The sequence below is a fragment of the Biomphalaria glabrata genome, chromosome 18, assembly GCF_947242115.1.
Source record: "Biomphalaria glabrata chromosome 18, xgBioGlab47.1, whole genome shotgun sequence".
NCBI lineage: Eukaryota > Metazoa > Mollusca > Gastropoda > Planorbidae > Biomphalaria > Biomphalaria glabrata.
Window position 1 is genome coordinate 11,002,561 of NC_074728.1, and position 21,567 is coordinate 11,024,127.

General features: G+C 37.6%; 2 protein-coding genes across 2 annotated transcripts; both read right to left on the bottom strand.

Annotated features, from left to right (window-relative positions):
* Window positions 1-546: 546 nt before the first annotated feature.
* On the bottom strand, window positions 547-9,023 carry LOC106068831 (chymotrypsinogen A-like). The gene is made up of 9 exons (XM_056017824.1): window positions 8,863-9,023; window positions 7,737-7,818; window positions 5,701-5,783; window positions 4,797-4,909; window positions 4,087-4,175; window positions 3,074-3,187; window positions 2,716-2,873; window positions 937-1,076; window positions 547-833 (listed from the first exon to the last, which is right to left on the bottom strand). Exons 1-9 carry the CDS (start codon window positions 8,915-8,917, stop codon window positions 672-674), a joined length of 996 nt encoding a protein of 331 aa, XP_055873799.1. The 5' UTR covers window positions 8,918-9,023; the 3' UTR covers window positions 547-671.
* Window positions 9,024-12,626: 3,603 nt separating this feature from the next.
* LOC106065321 (ankyrin repeat domain-containing protein 17-like) lies at window positions 12,627-19,557 on the bottom strand. The gene is made up of 2 exons (XM_013224107.2): window positions 19,455-19,557; window positions 12,627-16,830 (listed from the first exon to the last, which is right to left on the bottom strand). Exon 2 carries the CDS (start codon window positions 16,810-16,812, stop codon window positions 13,783-13,785), a length of 3,030 nt encoding a protein of 1,009 aa, XP_013079561.2. The 5' UTR covers window positions 16,813-16,830; window positions 19,455-19,557; the 3' UTR covers window positions 12,627-13,782.
* Between the last annotated feature and the right edge of the window lie 2,010 nt (window positions 19,558-21,567).

A 21,567-nucleotide genomic window follows, 5' to 3' on the forward strand; every position in this document is an offset into this window, starting at 1 on the left:
CTCAACCTGTGATTCGCGACCCCCTTGGGGGTCGAATGACGATTTGAAAGGGGCGCCTAAGACCATTGAAAAATGGATTGTTATTGTCTATTCTTCTAATGCTGTATTTGTGTCGGGGGGGGGGGGGGGGTTGCGACAGAGTGGGGGATTGTAAAAAGGGGTCGCCGAGCATAGAAGGTTGAGAACCGCTGATCTAGACCATATAGCCATGCTTACATGAGACAAGACGGAAAAGTCACGCATTCGCAGAGCGAAGGCTTGCACAGAAAGAAAATCTCCGAAGCCTAGATCTAACTCTAACTCTTGATATAATTCTAAGATGACAGATCTACTTTATACTTTAACACATGAACATACAAAATATAGTCCATTCATTTCATATTTAAATCAAATTAACCTTCAAATTCTTTTGTGAATTGTAGAATCCCCATCTACGCTTAGATGTTATGTCACCAAATCTAGTGTTTATTTAGGGGTATTGAAGATTATAAGCCCTTCAATGCCAACGTCACATATAGATTTATACTTTTGAAACAACAAAAGAACTATTTTAGTTATTTTATATATTTTTATAGATATGTAGCCACAGGTTACAAAAAGCATCATGTCTTCTTTCTCTTTATAAATAAATCTCATCGAGAATCCAGAATTTAATTAATAATCCATTTTTTTTAGTGCTGGGTGATGGTCCCTTGAATCCACGAGATATACTTAGAGACCTCTGTATAGAATCCAAACTGGTTCTGTCTGGCACACCCCACGCCGTTTGATACCACACCAGCCACCTTCCAGACACCATTTCTCTGACACACAAGTGGGCCACCAGAGTCACCCTGGATACAAATTTAAATGCGTAAATTTACAACAAATTATAAATATTTTTTATTGTGTTTCTAGCCATTTTTACTCTGGCCCAATTAGCTTAGTAAGACTTACCTGGCATGTGTCGACCCCACCGAGACGGTTCCCTGCACATATAATGCCCGCCTCGAAGCTGCCCATATAGTAAGTACATAGTTGATGACTTATGATGGGCAGGTTGACCTCACGCAAGATCTCAGGTGTATTGTTTTCACCTGTACATTCGAAAAACAAATAACAGTAAACCTTGTGTTTATAAAGACAACTTTTTATTGTGCTTAGAAAATAGATCAACCTACATATGCACAAAGTTGACATATCTGAAGCTTCCCAGGAGCTAGTCTTGAAAGCAAGCATCAAACATAATTTAACATAATTCTAAAGTAAAGTAAAGTTCCGTTTCAGACCTTACGATCTATAGGGCAGATGTTATTAAGGCCATCTGTTTCTTTGGCTAACGGTTAACGAGCAGGGTGTCATGTGGTCAGCACAACGACCAACCGCCTTTACTTTCCCCAACTAGAGTCAGTTACCCATTAAAGTTGGGTGAACTCAGGGGCGCCCTAAAAATCCCAAAGTTCAAAACCCGAAACTTCACCGAGATTCGAACCCAGGACCCAAAGTTTGGAAAAAAAGCGTTTAACCAGCCATCGCGCCCCCTAACATAATTCTAAGGTTTAATTATATATTCAGGAATAGAAGATGCCTTTTCCACAAGGAACCAAATCAGAAAAAAAAATTAAAAAGTAAAAAAAAAATGGTGAGTCTACATAATTTTAATTCTGGATACGCAAAATTATGGTAAGTCTTTTTCAAAATAAAGAAAGTATAGAATAGAAAAGATGATTTTTTTTCAAGACTTCGGTGTGTCCAAATTAACAGAGATTTGCTGCCAAAGGTTACGATTTTAAATTTGGAATTGAGATTTTCTTTTTAGGTTAGGCGTACGTCCCTTTCCTCAATAATATTGAAAGAGACACTAGATTTGACCAATCGTATCGCTTCATTCTTACAGTATCTGTTAGGCTGTTAGGCCTAGTGACGGCCTAGTCCAGAGCTATGGTACAGTTATATATATAGAGAGAGATCTACAAGCATTAGGATAACCAACGCGATAAAAAAGTAACATTTTCATCTAATCCCCTCCCTGTCCTAAATAGTAATTAGATCGTGTGTCTTACTGATTCTAACATAGTGGTCAGTGTAAGGCTAGTCTAGACTACGTGTAGTCGGTCATGACAAGACAACCAAGCGATAGTGTTTGTTGTGTGTTGAGTGTTCAGGCGAGAAGATACACACTGCCGTGGTTAGTCAAGCATGTAAATCTACTTTCAACACGCATTTTTTTCTTTGCTTACAATATCTAGATCTAACTGCATAGACAAAGATATATTTCTTTTACGAGAATGTAAACTTTACTGTATGGTCTCCTGTTATACAATAAGTCAACAGATTAAATTAATAGGTTAGTGTGAAGTCACACAGAAACCCGGTAAAAATATGATCGTTTCGGATGCGAAGAAAAAATATGTCAGGAAAAACATCAATTACTAAGTTATTATTGCCAATTAAAAAAAAAAATAATATATTCATTATCTGTAAATCAAAACACATATTATATCAAAAATTGTCAAAACCATCGGAGTTTCCCTTCAAGAGTTATGCACGTTACATACTAAATGTGTAGTGCAGGTCAATAGTCAGTACTCAGACACGCGAACCCAGCAGTAACGAAAATACAACACACAGTAATCACACCATTTACATGTCCATGCCCAGTAAGGCTATTTACACGCGGATGTAAGAATGCAAATCACACTCATTTATCACGGATGTGGGTGTGCAAATCCTTACCTTCATAAGTATCTCCCCATCCAGTAGCTACACACACTTGTCCACTGAAGTCCTCGTTGGGGTCTGGCAAGCAGACGTGCTGGATATCTCTGTCTGCCAAATTAGCAGCTCTGCTCAACTTGATCAAGGCGATGTCGTCTTTAGTATTCTTGATATACCTGTGAATGCAAAGTCACATATCCTTGACTTGGCTTACATATTGTGTCGCTAGATTTACGTCTAGAAATAAAGGCAATGATAGCGTTACAATTAAATACAGATTAATTGAATGATAAAGCATAGTGGAAGGATTAAATTAAAACTATAGAGAATATTAGAGATACCGTTTGCCATGGGTAACATTAGAGTTTCCGCTTACCCTGAGTGATAGAGTATATTGGACACAGTGTAGATATGGCTGTAGGAATTGGTTGAGCTACTTGAGGTGCCTATCACGATAGAATATTGGTTCATGTAGATAGTTTCTTTGTCGCTGAAAAAAAAATCGCATATTTTCAGGTTTATAATCGCTTCCGTAGAGCCAGCGTTGTGGTGGAGAAGCTGATGGAAGAGATCGTCGATGAGCCCCCACTCAAAATCAAAATGTGTAAAATGTAAAGTTAGTACGCTTGGTCTCTAGGTCAACTTAATTGTTCACGAATAGGATTGTCCGTCAGGGATTGTCCATGATACTGTATTGGTTTTTACAGCGACGTTCTGATACCTGGTATCTTCCAGGCTTTCAAAGGGTTTCAGAAAATTCACCAATCTATATTGTGACATTAAGTTCACATTAATGATTTGGCATAATCAGCATGCTTCTCTTCTTGATGAAACTATCAACTGGGTTGATAGGTGATGATGTAGTAATAATGACTTCCAAATAAAAAAAAAACACTTCCTGAAAACTCTTTTTTATGTATCGATATCTACAGAACTATTAATTTGTTGATCCTAATAAAGCGATGCTTCTGTTTCTGTAACAAATACATAGTTCTCTAAGAGACTTCTGGTATACCGATCTCTAAATAATATGAATAGCTCAAGAAATTTTACAATTTACAGGGGGGGGGAATCAAATTCTAAATTGTACGGTATAAAGCACTTGGACATGGGCAAAAAAAATGTTAAATGTATATTTCCATAATCATTGGTTTATTACTTTCGATGTTATAATAATTAATCAATGACTTAAAGGAATTTATTTTTAAACTACAAAGAATTGATATAAGGTCATAGTCTGGCTAAATCTGATGAGATGTGTTATAAAACCTATCTGTATTTAAAAAAGATTTGTATAAAGGATAACTAGTCAGTATTATGTACTTTAGTCCATTAATATAAATAGAAAAATGGGGGGAGGGGAGGAGGTCAGTTAAATGCAGCACTTACTCAGTGACACAATGTGCTGCTGTAAGTACCCAGTGGTCATTGATCAAGCTGCCACCGCAAATGTGATAACCATTGACTCGGATGGACACCTGGACGAGAAACAAACGGGATTGAACGGCTATTAAAAAAATAGGAATAATTAAAATACAACGACTGTTAGACCTACTTGATTACAGTTAAGTAAACTGAGAGACAGCAAACATATAGACAGGCAGACAGACAGATTTATTGATTGATTGATTGATTGACAGACATATAGATAGATAGATAGATAGATAGATAGATAGATAGATAGATAGAAAGATAGATAGATAGATAGATAGATAGATAGATAGATAGATAGATAGATAGATAGATAGATAGATAGATAGATAGATAGACTGATCGATAGACAGATAGATAAATAGATAGATAGATAGATAGATAGATAGATGATAGATAGATAGATAGACTGAGAGAGAGAGAGAGAGTGAGTGAGTGAGAGAGAGAGAGAGAGAGAGAGAGAGAGAGATAGACTGATAGAGAGAGAGAGAGAGATAGACTGATAGAGATAGAGAGAGAGACTGATAAAGAGAGAGAGAGAGACACAGAGAGAGAGATAGACTGATAGAGAGAGAGAGACAGACAGATAGACTGATAGAGAGAGAGACAGAGAGAAAGAGAGAGAGAGACAGAGATAGACTGATAGAGAGAGAGAGAGACACACCAACCTGCCATGGGTACTTCGTGATTGTTGTTTGAGACCCTCCTACTATCTTGAACCCACTGTTGTACTCCGTCACACCGCAGTGACCACTTCCCACACTGGACACAGTAGTACCAACTGAGTAAGTTAGTCATTGTATGCAATTAATGTTTTCAAGTGAAGGCATTAAGAGTTAAGAGCCTCATTATTTTTACAGCTCTTGTTTGAACATATACTATTATAATAATGTCATTCAATTGAAAATGCCAACTACTATTTCATTTTAAACCATCATTTTTGACAAGGCATGAAACCTTAAAAATGGCGGGATGTCGCAAAAAAAGCTTGCTATTTATAGTTTTTTCGCCATAAATGAAAATCTCGATTGTTATCGCGTCATATTTCGTACATTAAATTTGTTTTCAAAAGTAAAGTTCCCAATTCAGAACTGTGCGATCTACAGGACAGATGATGTTATGGTCATCTGATTCTTTAGTAAACGGTTAAGGAGCAGGGTGTTAAGTGGCCAGCACAAAGACCAACCGTCTTTACTTTTCCCAACGAAAGTCTGGTACCCATTAAAGTTGAGTGGACTCAGGGACGCCCTAAAAATCCCAAGATTCAAATTCCCAGTCTAAACCAAAATTCGAACCCAGCGCACCTCAGGTTCGGAAGCCAAGCGCTTAAACATTCAGCCACCGCGCCCCCTCATAAATTATGGATATTATTAAAAAGCTTGCCAACTATAAGTATCCACTTAAATGTATAAAATTGTACAGCCTTTTCTTTCGCTGAGTTTAACGGTCTTCTAGTAACACTTTAAAGTTCATTAAGCAAAATTCCATATAGTACAGATGGTATACGTCTGACAGCTTGGCGTGCTCATGTTTGCAGACGTGTGAAGATAATAAAACGTTGTATCTACTCACCGTGTGAGACTGTTGGGTGGGTGGTACCAACAGCTGTGTCAAAGGGATTCAGGTAGCAGCAATACTCCAGAAAACCGCAACCGCTGTAGAGTAATAAGAATGAAAGAGACAATATGGCAGTGAAATATGACGGCAATCATTTAGCAACTAAATATTATGTCAATCAATGGAATCTCATTTTTATATAATGGTGATCAGTAACAGGGCAATGTTATAACGCAGAATTCTTGTTCACGACTTTCACGATAAACTAAACAATGTCAAGGACGCTAGATTGCCAACAAAATAAAAGCTACAAATAGTAGAGCTTAGGAGCACTTCCTTATTTTATACGCCGGATACACCACAATGCTTGCTATTGAAAGTTTTTACGCATTATATAAAAATCGCCAAAAATATTTTGCAGTCCTAACGCTGTATGCTGAAAGAATCGAAATGTCAGTGCTACACTTTGGCTACCAGTAGAAGAAGATGGAAAGGCGGCAATATGTGTTCACACACAGACAAAAAGAGATATCACTGATTAAGTATAATAAGAGATTATAGACTCAACTGCATGCACATCTCGCTTATCATTTGTAGAAGGAGAGCTTATCTATAGCGTGGTAACAGTTTTGAATCTGACGTATCCTAGTTAACAATATGTATTAATGATAGACGATAGAGAAAAATTTCTTATTAAAACTTTTTGTGGAAAAAAAGGGGAGAGAATGTATACTAGATATAACTTTATTATAGTAAAACACTAGCTCCGACTGGAGTAGCCTGCCCAGTGTGTAGCAGAACATTTCGGGCTCACATAGGTCTCACTAGCCACATGAAGAGGCACAAAACCCCGAGTGCTAAGCCCTCAGCACTCTGGATGACAAAAGTGGTCATAATCGAACCGCGATGGACGATATATATATCAAAACAGAAACTATCCAGCAATAAGTCTTTCAATCTTTCATTCAGGTTATACTCCCTTGTTGCTAATGTAAATAACCGCTAGTAAATTTTTTTCACTGCTAATTAAATAGTAATTATAATTGCAAATTGTTTTATCTCTGTGGCATTTTACATCTGTAGATGTAATGCTCTCCCTTTGCAACTACTTGTGTGACTAAAGAGGCCAATCCTTGATACACAGCTGCGATCGCAGATTGGGTATATGTAATCATTACATTTTCACCCTTCTTTCTGCTTCTGTTGTGTATGGCATTTGCAATCCGAGACCCTTCCTTTATGCTCTCTCTCCATGCGGATTTATTAGTGCTACTTTTTCCCCGATTCTAGTGTCGATTTTGAAAAGCTACATGTCGCATTTGCATACATCAGTATACCGTAAAAGTGGGCGACCAGCGGCTCTCCTAGTCTTCTATCCGATCGCCATACAGAATGCATTGTTATATTTTGATCAGATTAAAGCCTTTGACATGGTCAGCAGAAGTGGCCTTTTCAAACTCCTAAGCAAAATAGGTTGCCCTCCCAAACTACTGAAGTTCATTGAGTGCTTTCATGAGGAAACGACTAGAAATAGAGAAGTTGAGTTTAATCGGGTTTTTCCATAGTGACGTCACGATTAATTCAAAAGTAAGACTAGAAATAGAGAAGTAACGAATAAGGACGAAGGATACGACGCCACCGAGTTAGCGACGACAGAGGACTGTGCCCTTATTTTGTATTAAAGTAGTTGGAGTTCTCAGCCAGAGTTATTAAGTAGATTCCTTGTTCATTCTGTTAATTGTGTCTACAACGAACTCGCGTGTTACATCGACATCTACGATTTACTTATCAAAACACAGACCATTGACACCTGTCTACTGCATTATGCGTACAACATCAACGAAGGTGTGTTTCTTCATACAAGAAACTCTCGAAAACTATTTAATGTATCAAGGCTGCAAATTGTTTTTAACTGTTAATTAAAATAGCGAATTGTTTACATGTTTTTTTATTTGTACATCACTGCGGTTAAAACGTTTATTAGTCATGTCTCATTATTTCTAATCAATCGTTTGTTCTATAAACAGGAGAAAAGGGAGAGAATCGATTACCTGTAGCTTAGATAATAACCAGCCGGACATCCAACAGACATACTTATACAGTAGCCACTCGAGTGTGTCGAACAGACATGTGCTGGGAATAATAAATAAATAAAATCATAGCTTTTATATAGCGCTACTTTCTTGCTTTTAGCATGCTCAGAGCGCTTTGGTCCAATCTCAGTTGTGGACCAGTGGGGGTGGAGGGGGTATCTAGGAGAAGGTTTTCCGTGCTGCCAAAAGTTTAAAAGCTCAGTAAACACAATTCTGCTCGAGTTGGGTGTCGAACCAAGGTAGCCAAGTCAAGCCAAGTTCAAGCGTACTTGGCCTCTCGACCACGCTTCCCACATACATAGAAATTTAATCTTGGCTAAACAATAACAGATGCATTAACTTTATTAGTGAATTTTGTAAACAAATGAGGAATGTTTATACGACAGTGGAACTATATTTAACTTAGTTATGACTTCACGATAGAGAATAATTTGATATCATGTTATAGAATTTATTGATTTGAAGGGGTTTACAATGAAAATACAATGTTTGCCTCTATTTCTTATATTGTATATATTAAGCTAAATGAAGTAGACTATAGTTATCCTTTTGAAAGTACAATTCTAGCACTCTAACGACATTGAAGTGGTGTGGTACCCTTACAATCTATGAAAGTTCTCATACAAATGGTTAGTTTCTGTAAACGTATTATATTACTTCAATGGGACATGATCAATGATCAGTAACATGTTCAACTTCCAGATCTCAAAGTCTAGAGTTCAATTCCGAAACATCCGTAACAGTGAAAGTAAGAAAGCTCAGCCTACAGGGTAGCCCTGTCCCAAAGACGTGAAAAAGCAGCACAGGGCACATCAGTCTGACCAAAAATCCTTCAATAGCAAAATTGGACACCTTGGAAATCTTAAAATGCCCTATAGAAGTTAAATAGCAAAAAATGCCCCAAAAATCTCAGAGCGCGACTTTGATTTTCTGTGATTGTCCATTACTGCAATGTTTAAACGCGGTACACAAACAATGAAATAACTAAAGAACGACAAAATAGTAGAACTTTCCCATGCTTGAATCGAATGTAACACGTGGCAACCTAATAATCTAGACACAAAGCTCATTGTTGTTAACTTACTTTGAGCCATGGCCGTGGCCAGCAGACACACCACAGCAAGGACTAAGCGTTCCATTCTCTTTTGTTCGTGGCTGGGAACCTTTCCCCAAGCTTTCAGTCAGACGATATTGAAATGTTCTTCCTGCGGTAATTATTAAATTTAATAAAGACAAGGGAAACAACTTAAAATTTACACACAGACATACTGTGAGATAAGAGCGTTTAGATAAGGCATTACATTGGATCAGTTGTTACAGTTCTCTCTATCTGTGAAGTCAGTCACGTTTCAAGTTTCACATAAGCTTTATAATTGCAAAAAGTAAATAAAAAAATTAGTAATATTGCTATTGTACAATGCACAAAGTCCGTGTTTTAAAACGGATCTTCGCCAATCTTCAAAATTACCTTTTTTTTTCTTCGTATGTCTTTTTACAGTGCAACAGAACCAGTAAATAGACTAGCAGTATATATTGGTGAATGATGATCTTCTGCCATGTACAAATATTTGTTAATATATATATTATATATATTTATATGTGTGTGGGGGTGGTTCTGGGTTCGAATCTCGGTGAAGATTTTGAATTTCGGGATTTTTGGAGCGACCCTGAGTCCATCCAGCTCTAATGGGTGCTGACTCTAGTTGGGGAAAGCAAAGGTGGTTGGTCGACGTGCTGGTCACATGACACCGTGCTCGTTAACCGTTAGTCATAGAAACAGACGACCTTAACATCATCTGCCTCATAGTTCGTTAGGTCTGTAGGGGGAACTTTATATATGTACAACCGTGGGGTTGGTTTGCAATGGCTCCGAAGTTCTAATTTCCAGACCCCATAGTATCTAGTAACGATTGTGAAAAAAAAAAAATCTTTATACTTGGCTAAAATAAACAAGATGTAAATCTATGAGGTGTCACGTGTTCATTACAACAAATAGACACATTTACATTGACCCAACTTCTATGAGGCCACTGTCTGTACAAAAAGCGCGTCGTTTGTTGCTAATGACAACGGGATAGGCAACGCGATTACAGTGGTACGTCAATTATCCGTTGTAATTGGGAGTGGGGTCTGTCCGAATCATCGATCAACTGCGTATCCGAATGTGGAATATTAAAAACGGTCCATTGCACTAACAATATATGAAAAAAATCTTACGGGGTATGGCGCCGTACGTTAACATGTAATTCAAAGGAACATTGAAGCCTACCTATACTGAGAGAAATAATTGGTGATCACCTAGATACCGTACTGTATCCGGCAGTCCGGATATTGGACGTTTCGGAAAACTGACATCCGAATAAAGGACGTTCTACTGTATCATTTGAGCTAGCCAATCTGTCTGGTATGACGCAATGCTAGATCCTCAGCTCTCTACTTAGAAAATTAAAAATTGCAAAAGAGTTGTTTCTTACTGTTAGACACTTCGCTCAGTTTAGAGACGCACTTTAGTAGACGAACTTTGAACGCGGATTTCTGGTGACGACAAAGTTAGAGGTTTGGAGATTATTTATGCAGACTATTAGTTAGATGAGGTGTGGTGCCAGAGTGGTAAAGCGCTTAGCTTCCAAACCGGGGTTCCCGGACACCTTTGTCCCCAGCTCTAATGGGTAAGTATTTGTTGGAGAAATGTATGTTAAATATTGGATCTCGCTTTTATGATTTCAAAAGAACAATACACCCTTATCAAGGTACTGTAGAACTACATTAAACTTCAACCCACACATACATCGTTTCGTTACATTACTTTGTTTCGTCCAAGTAAAAGGGAAAGACATTATAGAGAACGTCTTTAAGACCCGCGTTTTTATTTTCATTGCGGAGAACATTGGAGTTACGGTTGAATCACGTGACGTTTTGGGATTTTCTCCAATTTGTTTGTTTTAATTAAATCTGGACCGAAGATGGCTGCTTCCCTTTATTTATCACATGATTACCATACCAGCTTGCCTACGGACGACCCTATCTTCATGCTCCCTCAACTGTAACTTACCTCCAAACTGATATTACTCCTCCAGATTTTCAAGTTTAATCATGTCAGCCAATCTTAAGCGTTTTTTTTTCATCTCTGGGACAATGTCAAAGAATGGACGGGCCTCTCTCTTGACATCCTGCAAAGTACAGCTGATGACCGAGGAGAAGTGGAGGGATTTAGTCACGACGCAAACTGTCACAGCACCCGTACGACGAAAGTCATAGGATAGATGAGGTGAATGAACCAAACATGAATCAATTTTTAAAAAATTAACCTATTAGTTAATTTAATAATTGTAATTAATTTTGTTTGAAATCCGAAAAGGAAAATAAATCTTACTATATTTAGATATATGGCTGCAAATCAGGAGCTCTTCCCCTTAGATAATCTTTTATTTATTTTTTTTTTATTTATTTATTTTTATTTTTTTTTTGTTGTTGTTGTAGTTGCAAAATTTTACAATGTTTGTGTATGTGTGTGTAGGTTTGTGCGTGTGTGTTAGCTATAGCAGACTAAGGATTGGTAACATTATACAAGGTCAAGGTGACATGTTACGCTTTTGTGGCAATGTCCGAAATATAGATTAGCAAGAGAAAGGAAAACTCGTTTATCTTTTAATTGTTTTTTAAACTGTGAAATGTTATGACATGGAACGCTCATTGTAATAAATTGTTTTATATTCTGTATATAATGTTCTTAAGAAAAAAAAATGGACACAGATACTTGTAAGAAAGGGAGATAAAAAAAATTCAGGTCTGTTTTTGGGTATTCAGTCAACGAGTGTATTGCATTGGCGTAGCTAGGGTGGGGAGGGGGTACACATTTCAAAATCCCCCGGGCCCCTACTTGAGGGGAACCCCCAAATGAGTGTCCGAAATTGGTTTTTACATTAAATATTAAGCTATTATTTTTTTAAGTAATGATGTCGAATGTCAAAATGTCGAATGGAGCAGAACTGTCCCGTTATGGTTTCGGGTGTGATTGTATCTCTAAACTTGTAGTATTTACATTTCTTTGCCCAAATGTTGATGTTAGGATTTATAGTTTCTAAAGATTGATGATAAGATCCTTATTGATAAAATGAAATGGCAACTAATTACAAAGTTGTTGCAATATTTTCCTAATATCGAACACATAATCTAAGCGCCAAGGAGGAACTGGGACATTGCAGTGACATCAGTATTAGAGATGTTGATCTAAGGCGGAAATACTCTAAACAGCTAGATTATTGGTGTATTCGGTGTACAGAAGAAAAGGATATGATATATAAAATAAGCTGTGTTTCTTTTAAGTTATAACATAATCTGCGTGCCCTTATTAGCACTGTTGAATTCAATTTTCTAAACTCTTCCATTTGTAGATCAATGTTTACAAAGCTTATATCAACTCACTCTGTCTGATGAAAAGTGTGTACATGTTATTTCTCCCACATCCAATCTCGGATCGAGATGAAATTTTGCAAAATTATTTCTTTTACCTGACAACAAAAGAATCAATAAAAAAAACAAATGAAACAATTGGCTAATTGCAAATGCTAATTAATTACTTTGTTTGGTAACTTCAATAAGAGAAAGAGATCGTATTCGACAGATATAATGGTATAACTTGAATTAGTTCTCTTGAGGACACTTCAGCCCTGAATGAACCTTTTTTTTTCATTTAAAAAAAAAATTATGTAATATTGTAAACATTCACCAAGATACCCCTCCTCCTTTCTCAACTGGTCCAGACAAGGGATAAGATCATAGCGCAATGAGAAAACTAATAGCTAAACAAAAACAATTAGTATAAATATTTATAATAGCACAGATTTATTATGTCTAGGCAGATCATTCATATAATTACATAACTGATCCAAACTAATTGATACAATTTACACTTAATATAAGCTGGGTTTTTTTTTTTAAGTATTTTTGAAAGTTTTTATTGTTATTTTTATTTAGTTGGCACCTTTGATGCATCCTTGAAATTGTTTAGTCCAGTGCGAAAATCAACAAGCTCTCTCCATGGATATCGGCCATAGGCCACATTTTTTCCAGGACAAGATTAATTTTACTGGAAATAGATAATAAAACTAGAATAATATTATATATTGCTTTAAGTTGACGAATACAAAACAAACTCTTGGAAGCAATGAATATTCTTTTATACCAAAAAATGAATGCTAATTATTTTAGTGTAAGATATAGACAATAAGGGATGTCTTATAGAGTCTCACATCACGAAATTTGGCTGCATTGTTATAAAATTGTAAATGGTTTCAAAATAAAACAAATCTAAGTATATAACAAAATGAAATGTATACAGGCTATGTAAATATATATATATAAACCATAAGAATCATGACTGTAATGTGTAGAACTTGAAGTTTGTTGAGGATTCTTAGCTCCAGATATTGGCCTCCTTGAAATGGTTTGTTAGCTGCAATTAAATACAACAGCACCATGGGAAGCCAGAGTAACCAGTACAGAGTTTCGTGGCTGAATATTTTAGAAGCCTATAAAGCGGAGCGAGAACTGAGTACAAGCTACAGAACATTACAGATTGAAAATCAGAAAATTATTAACAGTTCCATTACAGCCTTTTAATAAAGTCATTATGCATAACGTCATTGTAAATGTTCATTCTTAAAAATTAGCATATGTAAAAAAAATTATAATGATTTAAGTTTAATTAGCATTCTGGTCGTGACCTAGGGCCAGCAAATGACCATCCTGTAAACTGTTTATCACAGACGGGGCTGAACTGGTTTACTTTTAAAAGCCTAGTCTTAAAAAATATTTTGCTGTCCAGATTTCGTCTCGTCTCTTTGTAAATGTATCTCTCCGCCTGAGTGCCTTACCACTTCGTCTCGTCTCTTTATAAATGTATCTCTCCGCCTGAGTGCCTTACCAGCTCGTTCCACAGACCAAGTCTAGATCATTCACTTCATTTAAATGCCTTAACGCTTTTAAAATAAGACTCGATTCTCTAATCATCATCACTCATAGTATCGTATTCACTGCTGTATTCGTTGTTCATGTCTGCATATAAATCGTACAAGCTACACAGTCTTGCTTGCTGAAGTGAAGATCTGAGTAGGAATCGATTACTCATCACCGTATCCGTCATGTCGCGTGAGACTTTCTTAAACAGCAAGGCGTCTTGCAGTGGCAGGGGAAGCAAGCAGGACTTTATTGCATCGGATCTCTCAGGATCATCTCCAAAAGTCTCAGACACGGCGATGAAACTTAAGGTTTCAAGAGAAAATGGCTGTCTGCTGTACTTTTTCAGAAATGTTACGATGTTTTGACAACCTTCACCAAGAAGATATTCTACCATCTCTTTATTTTCAGAAAATGTCTGTAAATCCCTGGAAGTTAAATATCTGATGTCTACTAAATATTGAGCCAGTTGGCAGTTGTTCACCAGAATGGCTGCTTCAAGGGGAGTAATGCAGTACTTTGCTTTAATCCATGCATTCACAGGGCCATGGATTTCTATTACAGTAGGAGGTATACCAAGAGAGATGAACCTAGTCACCAAAGAGAAAAGGCTGACAGAGATCAAGGCGTGGATTATGGAAGGTGGAATTGTTTCTGGTGTTAAACCGTTGTTCAGTAACGTAGTGAGACAATCTTTGACGTTCAGCCTGTTCTGGCGCAGCCGTTTCATTAGAATTGTTACAGCTGATACTTCCCTGTCGCCAACAGTTATTGAATAATTCACATCGGCTCCAGAAGCTACGAGGGCAGACACGATGTGAGGTTTAAACATTTTAGCTGCAAGAAGTAAGGGCGTTCTGCCTGCTTTGTTCTCGTGATTCACGTCACTATCAGCCTCGATCAGGGACTCGATGATGTCTTCGTTCACATCCCACTTCATCAAGTAGTGCAGCAGAGCAGTGTTGCCTTTGTGGTCTTCTACATCCACGTCTGCATCATTCTCTAGAAGAAGGTTCAGCAGATCATCGCTGCCACACATGAACAGCGCGCTCTGGCCATTGGCACTCCTGGCGTTGATATCGGCACCTGACTGCAAAAGGCATTCTACATTGCTCTCCAGACCACAGCGAACCGCCCTGTGAAGAGCTGTATCGCCATTGAAGCTGTGTTGGTTGATCTGTGCTCCAGCTTCCAAGAGCACTTCGATAATCTTGCTGGAATCGCCCGTTTCAGCCGCTAGCATTAGAGGTGTTCTTTCTAGAGAGTCTCGAGAATCAATTCTCGCTCCATGGTGGATCAACTGCTTTATCAATGCTGCGTGGAAAATGTTCATGCTAGCATCTCCCATTCCAGTGAACTTTGTCTTCAGCAATTCTTTATACTTTATGGAAACGAAGTGATGAAGAATAGACCGAAATGTGATATTCGAACCAGTTACCTTATTCACATCAGCTCCTTTGGATACCAAAAGAGACATAACGTCGGAATCAATGGCTGACATTAAGGGCGTGTAATCCTCATAGACCATATTCACGCTGACACCTTTTTCTAGTATTTTGTTAATGATGTCCACTTTCCTTTGAAATACAGCAACATGAAGTATTTTGGATGAAGTTAGCTCATGAGAAGTTTCACGTGGAAATTTCCCGAACAGAAACTCAAAACACTTTTCACTGTTACAGTCCACAGCCAACTTCAAGGCCAAGCTAATGTCGATAAATGCTCCGGAGTGGAGTAGCAGGTCAGCACACTCAAACCGCTCACTCCGTAGAGCTCTCTCCAGGGGAGAACCTTGGTACAGGCAACGTCCAGCCTCATCCGCTTTGTTAACAGTGCCCCCGTGCTTAACGAGATGACCGAGCAGAAAGACATTCCCAGTGACAGCAACATCCCCGACGACTTCGTTAGAAATGAAAAACTTTTTGACACAAAGGACAAGGATGAAGGCAGTATGCCCCAGCGTCAATGCCATCTTGACGGCGCCATTCTCTAGAGTTTTGTTTGTCGGAGCTTTACGTAACATGATGTAGTTGGTGACCAACGATTTAAAGATACTAAATTCCAAATTAGTCAATATCAAATGTTTGACAGATTTGATGAAATTGATAACAGCCATTAGGTACGTGTGACAGCTGTAGTTTAAGACCGAGTTGTCCATGCTCAATATATATTTAGCTGACCGTAAGTCCCTTTGCTCAATGGCCAGTGACAGTGCTAGTTGACCATTGTCTTTCTCAATTTTGAAATACCTGATCAAATTCAGAGTTGCATTTTTTCTGGCACACGAGAGTAGGGTTGACTGTGGAGGATTCATTGTAGGATTCATTATATGATTTGTTGAATGATTCATTGAGTGATTCATCGAGTGATAAGTTGTATGATTTGTTACGAAATTTGTTGTGTGATTCATTGAGTGATTTGTTGAATGATTCGTTAAGTGATTCATGGAGTGATTAGTTGTATGATTTGTCATGAGATTTGTTGTGTGATTCATAGAGTTATTTGTTGAGTGATTCGTTGAGTGATTCGTTGATTGTACGTTCAGACCATCCAGTGGCACCAACTGGCAGTGAGCGTTGGCCTGAATCAGAAGATACATAGCCTCTACGTTGATTGCCTGAGTTGCACACTCCAGAGCGTTGAACCCGTTCACGTTCCTGTGTTCTATGTTAATGCCTGTCGTCTGCAGCAGAAGTCTGGTGGCGGTGTGTGTGGCGGTAAAGTACGTGGACAGGATGAGCGCAGTGTCTCCAGAGTTGTTGACAGCGTTGACCTGCGCGCCTCTGCTCAAGAAGAGATGGGTGCTGCCGAGCTGGTTGTTTATCACCGAAATCATCAGAGGCGTGTTCCCTTTGGCATCTCTGCATTCCAAGTTGGCGCCGGCCTCTAGAAGAGCCTGCAACAAAACTCTGGAGCCATTCTCTGCGGAAACCAGTAGGCAGAGGTCTTTGGCGTTTTGTGAATAGAGATTTCTTTCGAAATGGAGATTCTCTATCACTATAGACAAATGGTCAGGTAACTTTGAGGTAACTGCCTCAATGAGAAAAGCATCGCTACTGAAATTATGGTTAGCCATTTTTTAAAGGTTTAAAATCTGAAATGAAAAAAAAATATATATTGACAGTTTTAATGTTCACATTTTCCATGGACAGGGTATCAAGTTATTAGATTAGCTTCAAGAGTGATCGGAGTATTGTGAGTGTGTGCATAAATGTGTGTGTGTGTGCATGTGTTGGTACGTGTGTGTAGTACGACTGCCCAACAAAATGTATTTCTCTTTTCTATAATTATTATAGGTACACATGTCCCACTTTACGATCGAGAAAATCAGCAGCAGCATAGGGCCTCACTCTTAAGAAAGGCCTCCATATTAAAAATAAAAACAAGCAAAATTTTAAAAATCTTTTTTTAAAAAAAATTATCTAAAGGGAAAAACACCACATTTACAGCTAAGATTATTCCAAGAGGTAGAAGTTATTTCCCTTATTTGATATTGTTAATTGTATAATTGTTTGTTTGTTTTGAAATTGATTCATGTTTTGTTAAGTACAATAACTCATTGTTTGAAGTTTAAACTTGATCCGAAAATATGTGTGGGAGAATTTACGTTTTAAAATTAGCTAAGGATTCGAAACTCTACATATGTAGCCTAATATAAAGGGGACTAATTCAGCTTATACCACCACTTCAGTCAAGTACTATTTCATTTCCTTGTTTGAAATACCAAACAAAATAATTTATTACCAATAGATTCTTGTGTTCTCAGGTAAAAGAAATAAGTGTGCGAAATTTCAACTTGATCCGAGATTGGGTGTGTGAGAAATAACGTGTACAAACTTTTGACCAGACAGACAGACAGACAGAAAGTTGATAGAAAGCTTTGTAAAAGTACATTGCACTGAAGCCTTAGTTAATATGATAAATTAACTAGTGTTTTCCAAAATATTCACATCAAATCGTTTTATCAGATTTTAATTCAATATATAGTCAAGTGATTCCTACTTAGTAGTCGAATATGCTTTGATTACATATTAGAGCTACGATATATTATCTTTCCTACAAGTTACAAGACAATATAGAATATCTTTTGTAACTATTATAAGTTACAAGATAATATGGAATATCTTTTGTAACTATTTTTACCTAGTACAATGCAGTTGCATAAAGCATCTTCTTCTTATATAATACAGACGTTACTTCAAAAAAGAAGATGATTACGTCCTACGCGTCATGCATTTAGTCATGCATATTAACCAATGACTTAAATTCTGCCAAGTCACTGGTTTTCCTGGCTAGCTCAGGCAACCCATTTCATGCTCTAATAGCACTAGGGAACAAGGAGTATTTGTACAAATTTGTCCTAGCATATGGGACGAGGAATGTGCCTTTATCTTTGTGTCTTTCATAGTATTTTATTAAATTTTGTTTTTGTATTTGAAGATTATGGTTCAGTGTTTTATGTATTATTGCTACTTTACTTTTGAGCCTTCTGTCCTGAAGGCTTTCTAAATTTAGTGATTTTACTAAAGGTGTTACTCTAGTCAAATGTGAATATTCGTTTGTTATGAATCGCACTGCTCTATTTTGTGTCTGTTCTAGTTTCTTAATGTTTTCTTGAGTTGAGGGGTCCCAAACAGAGGATGCATATTCTATTATTGGCCTAACCAAGGTTAAATAACATTTTAGTTTTATGTTCTTATTTGATTTATAGAAATTTCTTTTAATAAATCCTAATGCTTTGTTTGATTTTTTTGTAGTTTCATCAATATGTGGATTCCATGACAGTTTTTCATTTATTATAACACCTAGGTATTTTGCGTTTTTAGTCTGTGTTACTGGTTTGCCATGAATAAGATAAGTGGAATTAATTTGTTTTAGTTTTTTTGTTACTCTTAACAACTGACATTTTTCTGGGTGGAAAGACATGCTCCAATTTGATTCCCATTTCTGTAATTCATCTAATTCTCTTTGTAAAATATCTGTGTCTTGTGTTGTTTTTATTGTTCTATATATTATGCAATCGTCTGCAAATAATCTGACTTTTGTTCCTCAAGTAATGCAATTTGGTAAATCATTTATGTAAATTAAAAATAGTAGTGGACCCAAGACTGTTCCTTGAGGTACACCTGAGTTTACTGTTATCGGTGTTGATTTAGAGCCATTTATTATTACAGTTTGTTCTCTCCCTATCAGAAAGTCTTTAATCCACTGATGCAGTGGACCATTAATGCCGAAATATTTTAATTTTTTAAGCAAACTATGGTGGTGAACTTTGTCAAAAGCCTTAGAAAAATCTAGTAAGATAGCATCTATTGGTTCACTATTATCTAAACCTTTTGAAAAATCATGAAAAAGCATGTACATTAAGGCAGTCGTAATTAAACAAAGTCCACACTTTAAGGAACGGAACTAAATTATTAAGATTACTGGCGAATTGAAATATTATTCCTAGAAATTTCGATTATTAATAAACTATTGAAATCAACATTTCACTCATTGCCTAAAGCAATTCTAGTCAGTCAATACAATGCCTAGGCAAAGGAGGAAATCTAAAATTCATTTCTTGCTCTGCCTGTCGTTTTTAGGCATTCTGTAGAATCCCGGATTTCGAGCTTTGCCGATCACATATAGACCACAAAGAATTAGCTTAAAGTATTTTATTACACAAAGAATTAACTTTAAGTATTTATCAGTTCTGCTACACTGTAAGATACTAACCATCAGACGTCTTCAGATATTTACAGTATTATGATGTCCAGTTCCTAACTAAAACCACTGACCAGCAAGTCCTTTGTAAACTTGTTGTGAATAGCACAGAGAAAATGACTTCCGTTATTAGGTTGTATAACTCTGGGTGGTCCACATTTCTTAGCAATCATCCCCCCCCCCCTGATGATACAAAGCGTTTCCCGTAGGTGTGTGTGTGTGTGTGTGTGTGTATGTGTGTGTGTATATATGTGTGTGTGTGTAATTTAATGTTGACAACGTGTCGTTCATTTTTTAGTATTTTTAAAGCCTTAAACTAGAGAGATTCTTGTCAATTTCAGCTTCAACCCTTTTTTTTTTATTTTTGTTTGTTTGTTTGTTTGTTTGCTGTTTTTTTTGTTGTTAGTTTTTTAACTTATAAAAAACCGTTTCCCCCCATATCATGCCTGCCTGGTCGTAGGGTATGAACGGATGGATTCGCTTGCTACTTTTGATTGCCAATTAGGGTTCGAATCCTGTTTGCCGCCAAACGCTGCCGACGATCTTGAATATGCGGAATAAATCTTTTTTTCTGAATAAACCTGAAAATGTGTGCGTTTAATCAATCATATATTTTTTTTTAATGTACTCATACATTTAGTAAAATTTTAAACCATTTTCATAGCGCCACAACAGAGCGTGAACGTTTTCAGATTGTCTATTTTTTATTTTTATTTATTTATAGAAGTCATTTCTGTTCTGTTAAATTCAAGTAATTTTGTGTGTGTATTGTTACGAATCTCACTATCCAGGCTCTCTGCAAACTGCACCATACACCACCAACTTAAAGAACTTGACAACTCAGGGCTCCAAAGTAACGTAACACTTTAATGGTTGAATAAATAACAGCCAATACTGTACAATTGGCAGCACGTAACACAAGACTGTACAAATATCTTTTCGATAACACCGTTCCGCCGTATCAACTCTTGCACTGGCCTCTCCGTCTCGTTCCGGGCTTGCACTGGGTTCAACAGTTCAGGACTGACTTCACACACTTGGGCTCGTTGTGTCGGACTCGATCACAGACCAAGATCAAGACGCCGTTCGTCTCAACTGTACTTGATAGTACTCCGCACTGAACCGTCGTAATGCTCCGTACAGAACCACACCGCTGAACTGTGCTGTAGTCAACCGTGTTCTGAACTCTTGTCGTGAACCTCCTTTCTGAACCCTCTGTCGTGAACCTTGCTGTATTGAGCCCCTTTTCTCAACCGTCTTGACTGCGACACCTCCGCTCTTATATAGAGTCCCTACTGGCCTTCTCGAACCGGACAGAACGCCGCTCGACCATTCTGGGTGGTCAGATGACTACATCCCTCGTGACACTCCTGAGCTCGGTTCACGATGTCGATCCTTCCCGAACCATCATGTTGATACTCGTCTCGGCCGATCGTCGAAACTCGTCACGGTTGACCGCTTGTCTAGCGCTGGCCTGGGGCGATTTGCGTCGGCTGACTACACACACACCACTACCCCCATCTGTGCCACCACCAGGTTTATAACAGTATTATAAGATATATATGTTAGCTTCATTGCAGTTCATATCTGAAAATGGTCAATCTAGTCATCTGAACCCTAGTGGAAACTACATTGCAGTCAGTGGCGTAACAAGGTACCTGTGGGCCCGGGTTCAAGAATATGTTGGTGGGCCTCCCTCATCTTTTAGCCAAATTTAATGAGTGCTGTGTAAGACCAAAATAAAATAAGACTAAGACTAAGACTGCTTTATTGATCCTTACGGAAATTTGTTGTGATTACAAGGACTCTTTTATCATATAAAGACAACACAACAGAAAAATACACATAAATACAACAGCGACTACACACAGGCATCTTGGTGCTTTTCATGTTCCCTGATTAACGAGTGGCGGTGATATAGTCTGACCGAGTGAGGTACGAACTAGTTTTTGTATCGCTCTGTTCTTGTTTAGATTGACAGCAGACGCCCACTTCGCGACGACGTGACGTAGTTCTGATGGAGCGGGTGGCCGTTGTCTTCCAAGATTTTTTCGATTTTCCTTAGACATTTTTGTTCAAAAAGTTCCTTTAAATATGGTGATGTTGTGATGCCCTTTTTATGATG